The 10,086-nt window shown below is 43.4% G+C and overlaps 1 protein-coding gene across 2 annotated transcripts in view; it reads right to left on the minus strand.

Moving 5' to 3' along the window:
- LOC126295342 (uncharacterized) overlaps positions 1–9,864 on the minus strand; it is a 673,108-nt gene extending 663,244 nt beyond the window's left edge. The window contains exon 1 of one of the 2 annotated variants that reach the window (XM_049987813.1): positions 9,565–9,864. In XM_049987813.1, the coding sequence (XP_049843770.1) occupies positions 9,565–9,584 (20 nt within the window). In that variant the 5' untranslated portion in view covers positions 9,585–9,864. The remainder of the gene's footprint in view (positions 1–9,564) is intronic. The other variant, XM_049987810.1, reaches the window with a different exon arrangement.
- Positions 9,865–10,086: the final 222 nt, after the last annotated feature.

Consider the following 10,086-nt stretch of genomic DNA (forward strand, 5'->3'; position numbering starts at 1 on the left):
GGCGTTATTTCTGAGTCTATAGTCACTGTGGCTATTATCCACAATGATTCCCTTTGCGTGCATGGAAATTAGCAGGATGGGTATATTACCCGTACTAACGGAATGCGGGAATCCCAGTAGCATATCCGTTGTTTCTGCAGTTTGCTCCCCCCTCCAGTTCCGTTCGTGGCGGTTCTTCTGTCTTCAGCTATGGCTGTCCTCAGCCAATTGAAAAGTATGAAAGTCACACGACACGAAAGCAGCGCATTTGTTTCAGCAAATACGTAACTCTCAATACACTGCTCTCGCACCTCATTTTTGTTTATATGGACATACTTATACAATAGACATTCAAGATGATAAAATGTGTAGGTTTATTAGATTACAAAACACAAACTGTTTCACTGTTTCGAAACAGCGTATCGAAACATTACATTGTACTGTTTCATTTGTTTCGAAACAGTTACGTGTTTCAGTTTGGCCATGTCTAGTTGGTTGGAGCAGCTGTGGAAGTTAAATGCGCGGGTGAAGCCGTCGTGGTGCATTATCGCTGATTCTACGTATGCGTAACGCACAGCATGAAGCGTTTCCTCATTATACTACTTGACTGTTCTCTAGAAAGCTTCACTTCCGCTCCACATGAAGCAAAATCCAAAGAGGTTCCAGCAAATCCGGAAGAATTCACAGTATAATGTTCACATGAGCTTCAGTCCAAACGTTGCAAGTTCAGACTGCTAGACCCGACTGACTTCTACATCGTTTTCTTGAAAGAAAAGTACCTGGTTACAACAGCGGGGAAAAGAGGGGTTTTAGGGAGCAAAAACTTAAAAATTCAGGAACGCAAAATCTTATAGCGTTCCGTGATGCAAAAACCCCGGGCTATTAATACGACGATAAATGCAAAATACCTGCGCGAGAGATAAATACTCTGTGCAGTTTAAGCATCTCCGTCCGAACTCGATAACAAAGATATACAGACTGTGTTAAGCTGCGGCACAAAGGTAATTATTCGATGTTGGACATTGGAAGAGAGATGTTCTATGTCGGATTGCGAGGAGATTGTTGAAAGCAGACATTAAGGCAGTAATCTATGCTTTATGGTACTCAAGAAAATACATATAAAGGCACAAAAGGAGTATCAGGTGTGTAGAGCTCATAACCCTTATTCAGAGTTGGAATTAAAATATATGGAGAAAAAACAAGAAGTTTGAGGTTCACCGATGACATTGTAATTCTGTCGGACAGCGAAGCACCAGGAAGAGCAGCTGAACGGAATGGACAGTGTCTTGAAAGGAGGATATAAGATGAACAACAACAAAAGCAAAACGAGAATAATGGAATGTAGTCGAATTAAGTCGGGTGATGTTGAGGGAATTAGATTAGGAAATGAGACACTTAAATTAGTAAAGGAGTTTTGCTATTTGGGGAGGAAAATAACTGATGATGGTCGAAGTAGAGAGGATACACAAAATGTAGACTGGCAATGGCAAGGAAAGCGTTACTGAAGAAGAGAAATTTGTTAACATCGAGTATAGATTGAAGCGTCAGGAAGTCGTTTCTGAGAGTATTTGTATGGAGTGTAGCCATGTATGGAAGTGAAACGTCGACGATAACTATTTTAGACAAGAAGAGAATAGTAACTTTCGAAATGTGGTGCTACGGAAGAATGCTGAAGATTAGATGGGTAGATCACATAACTAATGAGGACGTATTGAATAGAATTGGGGAGAAGAGAAATTTGTGGCACAACTCGACCAGAAGAAGGGATCGGTTGGTAGGACATGTTCTGAGGCATCAAGGGATCACCAATTTAGTATTGGAGGGCAGCGTGGAGGGAGACCAAGAGATGAATACACTAAGCAGATTCAGAAGGATGTAGGTTGCAGTAGGTACTGGGAGATGAAGAAGCTTGCACAGGATAGAGTAGCATGGAGAGCTGCATAAAACCACTCTCTGGACTGAAGATAACACCAGACATTTTAGCGTTTCAAAAATTATGAGGCGAGGAGGAGGATTTTGAAACGCAGTCTCAGGACTGAAGACCACAACAACGTAAAGATGCAAGTCGTTCGGAAGTGTTGTGTGGTTTGATGGTGCGAACCTGCAGTTTTACAGTGGTTTTGGATTCTTCGAGAATATTTCTCGGAAGACCTAAATAATTTCACGAACTAAAGTCGGGCGCCACATTCCACACACGTGGCAGCATAGTTATTTCCATGGAGCGATAAATTATCTTTAGCGATTTCTGGTGGAGAAGTTCGAGCAAGGATAGTGAACGGGATCTGCTGCTGAGAAACGCATATGGCATTACCGTATTCTTTAACTTACAGAGAACAGTAAGCAATATAGACTTCGTAACAACCGCAAACACAATTAAAACGACTCGAATTAAATAAAAGGAGCAAACGGTGAAAAGGAATCGCTACACCAAACCATAAATAAAAACCTATTTATAATAAAATGCAGTCACATTAATAAGGACTGTGGGCTGATAACTAGCACCACCAAATAACATCACAAAAACTAGAAGGAGAAACAGCTGGATGGATCTTAAGGATACGACCTTTGGCCTGGAAAGGAAAACCCCTATTGGTTTTTGGAATGTAAGGACGTCGAGAGAGGCAGGGAGGTGTTAATAAGTGAGCAGTGGGTGGAGAGACAACTCATTCCTGCATCTGGGTAGTATAGTGGTGGAAGACGGTGCAGCTGGAGATGACGTGAAAAACCGCATTAAAAAGGCAAATGATGCCTTCATACAATTGTATCCAACATGGAAAAATAGAAATATCACGTACAAAACAAAAATCCGTATTTTTAATACAAATGTGAAGGCTGTCCTGTACGCCAGTGAAAGCTGGAAAATGGATAAAAAGATAAGATCCCAGTTACAAGACTTCATAAATAGATGTCTTCGACGCATCACGAATATCTGGTGGCCAGAAAAAATATGTAATGAGGAGCTCTGGCGAATAACAAACCAGATACCTACAGAAGACCAGATACGAGTGAGAAAGTGGGGTTGGTTGGGGCACAGCTTGAGAAAACCAGATGGATCCATTGAAAAGAAAGCATTGGAATGGAGTGCCCAGCGAATGAGGAAGAGAGGAAGACCTATGGGCACATGGGAAAGGACAGTTGAAGAGGAAGCAAAAAGAGTTGGCACCTGGGCAGCACTGAGGCAAATGGCCAAGAAAAAGACGGATGGCACGTTCTCCTGGATGCCCTATGCCCTTACAGGGGCCAAAGGAATTAAGTCAGGTCAATCACATTAATAAAACGCTCATTAAATAGAGATAATAAAAATAAGAACTTCAAAACTTCCAGGAAGGAAAAAGACAAGTGAAGGACACCACTCGAACCTGCCAAAAAATGAAACCCGACAGAACCTTGGACAAAACAGACCATAAGAGCACGGTATCCCAATCTCCAGTTCACCTATATAGCTGAACCCTAGACCAGGACACCAGTACCTGTCCACTCCTCTATTCCCCCCCCCCCCCCCCCCCCCCTCTACAAACGCCAGTATCGCAATCTCCGGTTTACCTCTTTGGCTCAACCCTACGGTAAAAGTGCACTTACGGTTTCTGTGGCTTTTCTGTTGCATGTTGCTGTTGGTGTATGTATGAATGGTGCACGATGGGAAGTGAACATGTCCGATAAGACAAGACAGCGGAACCCATGAGAAAGTAGGTTTTGATAACCGTTTTAAGTGAATGAATCTTTTTAATTCAATCATGGGAGGAGAAATGTGGATCAGTGTTTTTAACTGAATCATGGGATAAATGTATGTAACAGAGTCGCACGTTCAATATATTAATAAACACTGATCCACTTGGTGGTTACACAGGCGCCTAACAGTACACGTTAAACTTCACGACATGTTCTGTTTTATTAACATTCTGAACAATGTGCTCCATTGTGCCATCTCAAAATTTCGTACAGTCCGTATCTTGACAACTGGAGCACACTAAACGACAAAATTACATACATCAGAAACACATCGCTGCCTCATAATTAAACCGCTAGCGCGCGCTTGCTCTTCATACACCGGGCCCTCTACCTGAACATTTCACTTCCACTCCAAACCAAACACGTCGCGGCTTGGTGAAGCCACATAACACATCAGAACTACGTCACGGGTCAAAAGAGGTGTGTGGTACGCCAGAAGCAAGTATACCCGACACTTGCAAGGAGCCGTAAATTTAGGTCGTGTCAAAAACTACTTAATACCGACTTCTAAAACATTTTATCGGATGAAAATCACGTGACAACACTAATTTTTTTCCCGTTCGTTGTCCTAGGGGCGAAGGCGTCGTTAGTGTCTTTAGACAAATCCTAGATTATTGCTGAAGTGTGTGGGAGCCGCTCCGAAAAGGGGACATTGATCGTATACAGAGAAAGGCAGCACGAATTGTCACAGCTATGTTTGACCGCGGGAGAGTGTCACGGAAATGCTGCAGAAACTGAACTGGCAGATGCTTGAAGATGCCGTGTGCAAACGTACTTGCGAGGTTTCATGGAAAAGTAACAAGCGACGAATCTACAGATTTCCTTCGGTCCTGTACGTATAGACTCGTAAAAACAGCTAAGATGAACCTTCCTGGCAGATTAAAACTGTGTGCCCGACCGAGACTCGAACTCGGGACCTTTGCCTTTCGCGGGCAAGTGCTCTACCATCTGAGCCACCGAAGCACGACTCACGCCCCGTCCTCACAGCTTTACTTCTGCCAGTATCTCGTCTCCTACCTTCCAAACTTCACAGAAGCTCTCCTGCGAACCTTGCAGAACTAGCACTCCTGAAAGAAAGGATGTTGAGGAGACATGGCTTAGCCATGAGTTTGGACTAGTTTCAAAATATCAAAACGCTTTCAGAAATTTGCTAAGTTTTCCTTGCGTTTCCAAGTGCCATCGCTTTAACTGAACGGGTGTATCCCCCTCATATTGCTCAGTGGATTCAACTGAGAAATACGTTTTTAAAAGGAAACACCTCTGGAAAGTACTGCAGATTCCGTCAGAGTAATTGCACTGTATCTGTAACAAATACCATTGTTTAACGCTACAGATTTGCTGTGCATTATTACGCCTACACCCTAATACTGACATTAGCGCATGTTTATCAGTCCATCGTGTAAAACAACCGTTTTATTTTATTCTAAAACAAATTGTCCAGGCTCTTTTTTACGAGAAGGTCCTGCTTTTCGTAATTCTGAGTTGGTGGCGCTACATATGAGACATCAGTGGTCACACTGCACTCGCATTTGGGAGGATAACGGTTCACATCGCCGTCAGACCACCTTGATTTTGGTTTTCCATGATTTCCCTAAATCGCTCCAAGCAAACTCTGGGACTGTTCCTTTGAAACGACAAGACCGATCCTCCCTGCTCATCCATCCTCAATCCGAGCTTGCGTTCCGCCTCTAATGACCTCAATGTCGACGGGACAATCTCGCCTGCTTCATACGAGACACGATCACAAATGTTTACTGAAGGTTTCGAATGTCCTTTCACCGCTGGTCAGCGCGTTGTATTAACACAGCCTTACACAAATTTCATATTCCTTGCTCCAAATACGAACCACCACCTGACTAATACGCACTCTCGAATGCCTGTTCCTTCCGTGTCAAGACTGTATTATTACACACAAGTCCCTTGTCATTTTATCTAATCTGACTCTCCTTCACACAATTTGTAACAAGAGTTAGAGCAATCATTAACGCTGACGTCTCTAACACCACCGAGTAGACACTGTAAATATTTGCAGCTGAATTACAAGACTAACGAATGAAAGAAGTAATTAGGGACTAATACCACGAATTTTATTGCCACATTGGAAGAAATATAACAAACAAGGACAGCGAAGAAAAAACGGGAGTAACCTGTCGCCACCTCCACGTTGTATACTCCACGGCCCGACAGGGAGCGAGACATTGTTTCAATTAAATCCTTCACGAGATCGCCTTTTTATGTTCGCACTGTGAAATTGGAAACCTCATTATCGCTATGTATGACAAGCGTCATAGGGCGGACAGAGTGCCTATATAGGCGTACCAGTATCTCACCACTGCGGCTTCGAGATGCAACTTTCGTCATATGTGGTTGAATTTGCCATTAAACATACGGTTAGATTTACTACACGCAATTACCCTCAGACTTCAGGAACAATATAATCCTTGCAATTCCAAAGGAACTTCTGAGTGCTGCGAAAATTACCGAACCATCAGTTTAATAAGTCACAGACGCAAAATACAGGGTGTACATAAAGTTCGGCAACACTTTCGATTATTTATTGCACAGGAACTAAACATTGTACAGATGTCATACATATTGCATTTTGAAGAGAAACTAAGTTTATTTTTTTACGAACATTAGATTTGCGAACGATGAGTCACACGGAAGACGTCAATACGGTAATAGAATTCTCGGTATACCCGTCCCAACGTGGCATCTTCGACTGCGGCAGTCACTTCCCGTATTCTCTCCCGGAGCTCTGCTACATCACGTGGCAGAGGCGGTAGACGCACCAGATCTTTAATGTGTCCCCACAGAAAAGTCACACGGAGTGCGTTCTGGTGATCAGGGAGGCCATTCCGTGAAACAGCTGTCCCCTTATGCAGTACGGCCATGTTTGCGACTATCGGCAAATTACCGAACTATGCTGCGGCGGTATAAGGGGGGGGGGGGGGGGAGGAACTTCCAGAGTTTCTTCAAAATGACGTATGTATGATAATCGTACCATGTTTGGCTCTCGTGCAATAAATAATTGAAAAGTGTTTCGGACTTTATGTACACCCTGTATGTCTGCCGTCAGCGAAAACTAATACGTTCTGTAACAACCTATACTTCTGTAGGAAAGTGCTTCAAAACGAGATTGTTGTTGTTGCTGTTGTATTCAGTCCTGAGACTGGTTTGATGCAGCTCTCCATGCTACTCTATAGTGTGCAAGCTTCTTCATCTCCCAGTACCTACTGCAGCCTACATCCTTCTGAATTTGTTTAGTGTACTCATCTCTTGCTCTCCCTCTACGGTTTTTATCCCCACACTGCCCTCCAATACTAAATTGATGATATCTCGACACCTCAGAACGTCCTGTCCTCTGATTACATTAGTACTTGTTCCATAGATCATGAATACGACACTTCGTAACGATGTGCAACGTATCAGGTTAATAAAAGGTGTCTATAGAAGATATATTACACGAAATATTACATGTCACTTAATATTTTTTTGTAGGGGGTTGGGGAAATTACCCACTTACTATATCCAAAAATTCATCTACTAAGTAATTCTTAATTTGCTTTTAAATGCTATATGGCTGTCAGACTTGATGCTATTAGGTAAGTGACCAAAGACTTTTGTGGCAGCATAATTTACCCCCTTCTGAGCCAAAGTTAGATTGAACCTTGAGTAGTGGAGATCATTCTTTCTCCTAGTGTTGTAGCCATTGTACACTGCTGTACTTTTGAATTCGTTCGGATCGTTAACAACGAATTTCATAACTGAATATGTATATTGTGAGGCTACAGTGAAGATTTCTAGCTCTTTAAATAAGTGTCTGGAGCATGAGCTCCAGCAATTATTCTGATCACACGCTTTTGTGCAATGAACACTTTTACACAATGAGTCACCCCAGAATATGATGCCAAACGAAAGCAAATAATGAAAATAGCCGTGTTAAGCTAATTTACTCAGATGCATATTGCCAAAATTTGCTGATTTCTCCTAGTCAGGTTGTGCCACAAATTTCTCGTCTCCCCAATTCTATTTAGTAACTTCCTCATTGGTTGCGCGATCTGCCCAATCAATCTTAAACTCTTCTGTAGCGCCACACTTCGAAAGCTCTTGTCTGCATTGCTTATCTTTCATGTTTCTCTTCCATAAATGTCTACACTCCAAATATCTTCTGAGAAAGAGTTCCTAACACTTCCACGTTAGCATATTTATCTCTATCGCGTACCATTTGACATTTTTAATTTGCATTTCATCTCCCCTTTACCTCTCTCATCGTCAGTTATTTTGCAGCCCAAGTAGTTATTTTGCAGCCCAAGTAGCAAAACTCTTACTACTTCTCGCGGCATATCTGGCTCCAATGGCTCTGAGCACTATGGGACTTAACATCTGAGGTCATCAGTCCCCTAGAACTTAGACCTACTTAAACCTCACTACCCTAAGGACATCACACACATCCATGCCCGAGGCAGGATTCGAACCTGCGACCGTAGCGGTCGCGCGCTTCCAGACTGAAGCGCCTAGAACCGCTCGGTCTCTCGGGGTATATCTCCGTGTTGTTTTCCACCAGTATAGATTCGAGTACACTCCATAACTCTTGGTCTAATTTTCTTGACGCTCACTCACGCTCTTAACCATAAACACCACGTCTTGAGTTGTGAACAAGTTGTAGGTAACCTTTCGGTGTCTCCATTTTATCGCTGCTCCCAGCAGAACATCAAACAGTGCATTCCAGCCAGTACTGTCAAAAGACGTCTTCCATATCTACGAATGCTATGGACTTAGATTTGCTTTTCTTTAACCTGTCTACTAAGTCGGTGGCCATTACTGCCTCATATGTTACAACACTCCTCTAGATTCCAAACCGATCATCCTGGATGGTCACTTCATCCGAGTATCTGAAAATAATTATCAATATTTTGGATCTATAAATATCACACATAAAGAAACTATTTTCCCACAAAAGAAATCCACAGGAGATTCCTTTAATATCAAAGGATGAACACGGGTATAAATGAATATTATGTACTACAGGAGGAGACCTAGAAAGCTGTAGAACGTGTAATCTGGAATAGTTTATTTTTCCTTGGTTCGGACCCACCCTCATACTTTTTGAATAAAATGATTGCCACTATTTGAGGTGTGTATTAGTGATTTCACTGCCGCGATTCTGGCTGTAGAGGTATTTTCATGCACAATGGCGCAAAACAAAAACAAAAAGTCGGCACATTTCTAACACGTTTAAATGGCAGGTCGTCATGGAAATATTACAAAATATCTCCCGCAAGAAAAGTGGCTGAAGTCTAAAAACGACATCCTTAGCTAATGCCAGTGGAGAATAGTGCCAAGTTCTCAGACTTGCACGAAAATTATAACGGAATTTACTGCCAACAACGTTTAGTTCGAATTTAAAGCACGCTTACAGCATTTCAATACAAGTTTCACCAAATTATTTCTTTAATTGCCGTTTTCTCAATTACTGCTCTTCTGACCTGAGTAATCGTACTTGCCGGGAAGCGACATGTCCACATTCTGTATTTTAATGTACTGTTTTCGACAATGACAGACATCTTTGATATGTGTAGACTTTTCCACCATCGCACTTAACAAAGGGCTGTACACCCCTAGAAATAGTGAAATAAATGATAAAAACCTGCTCCAATGGCGGCAATGATTTAATTTAAAAAAAATTTGGAGTACTCGATTTACAGTACTTGCTACTAACGCCATTCCTTATTTTGTTGGAGACTTAAACGCCGCACGAGAAAACAGGCACTGCACGGATATCAGTTCTCAAAAGATGGAGATAAACACACACAGATATACAGTGAATGAGGCAGAAAGCTGGGCAGTATTCACCTTTGCACGAGCGAGCTCATCGCCCCGGCAAGTGGGAACAGCAAACTTCACGTCGCAATCTGCGCACACCGGGGTACGGTCAGCCGGTGGAAAAAAAATAATAAACAAAACACGCAGCACTGTGTCCAACGGAGCTCCGGCAGCGTCTTCTGCTCTCTTCTCGCCGCAGTTCATCGACAAGTGTACCAGCTCGGCGGAGCGTGTGACGTCACGGGACGCTTACCGCGGAACTCGCAGCACATTTCGCGGGCACGACACAAGGCGGCGACTGCGGCAGCCGTTTGCCGCTCCTAACGGTCACCGCGACAGGTGCCGCGGGGCTGCTGGCCGGCCACCGCCCGCTTCCAGAGGCCGCCGCCAGGGCGCTCTCGCTCCGCCACCCTGCCGCCGTCAAGCAGTTCCGCAGACGGCCGCGCTGCGGCGCTACGCAACCGCCACCGTCTCTCCTCGTCCGCGCACACAGTTCGCGCGACTTGCCGCCAGATGGCAGGCACTACTGGGATGTATTTTCAGGCGTGGGGC

Source organism: Schistocerca gregaria, chromosome 11, assembly GCF_023897955.1.
Source record: "Schistocerca gregaria isolate iqSchGreg1 chromosome 11, iqSchGreg1.2, whole genome shotgun sequence".
Lineage (NCBI taxonomy): Eukaryota > Metazoa > Arthropoda > Insecta > Orthoptera > Acrididae > Schistocerca > Schistocerca gregaria.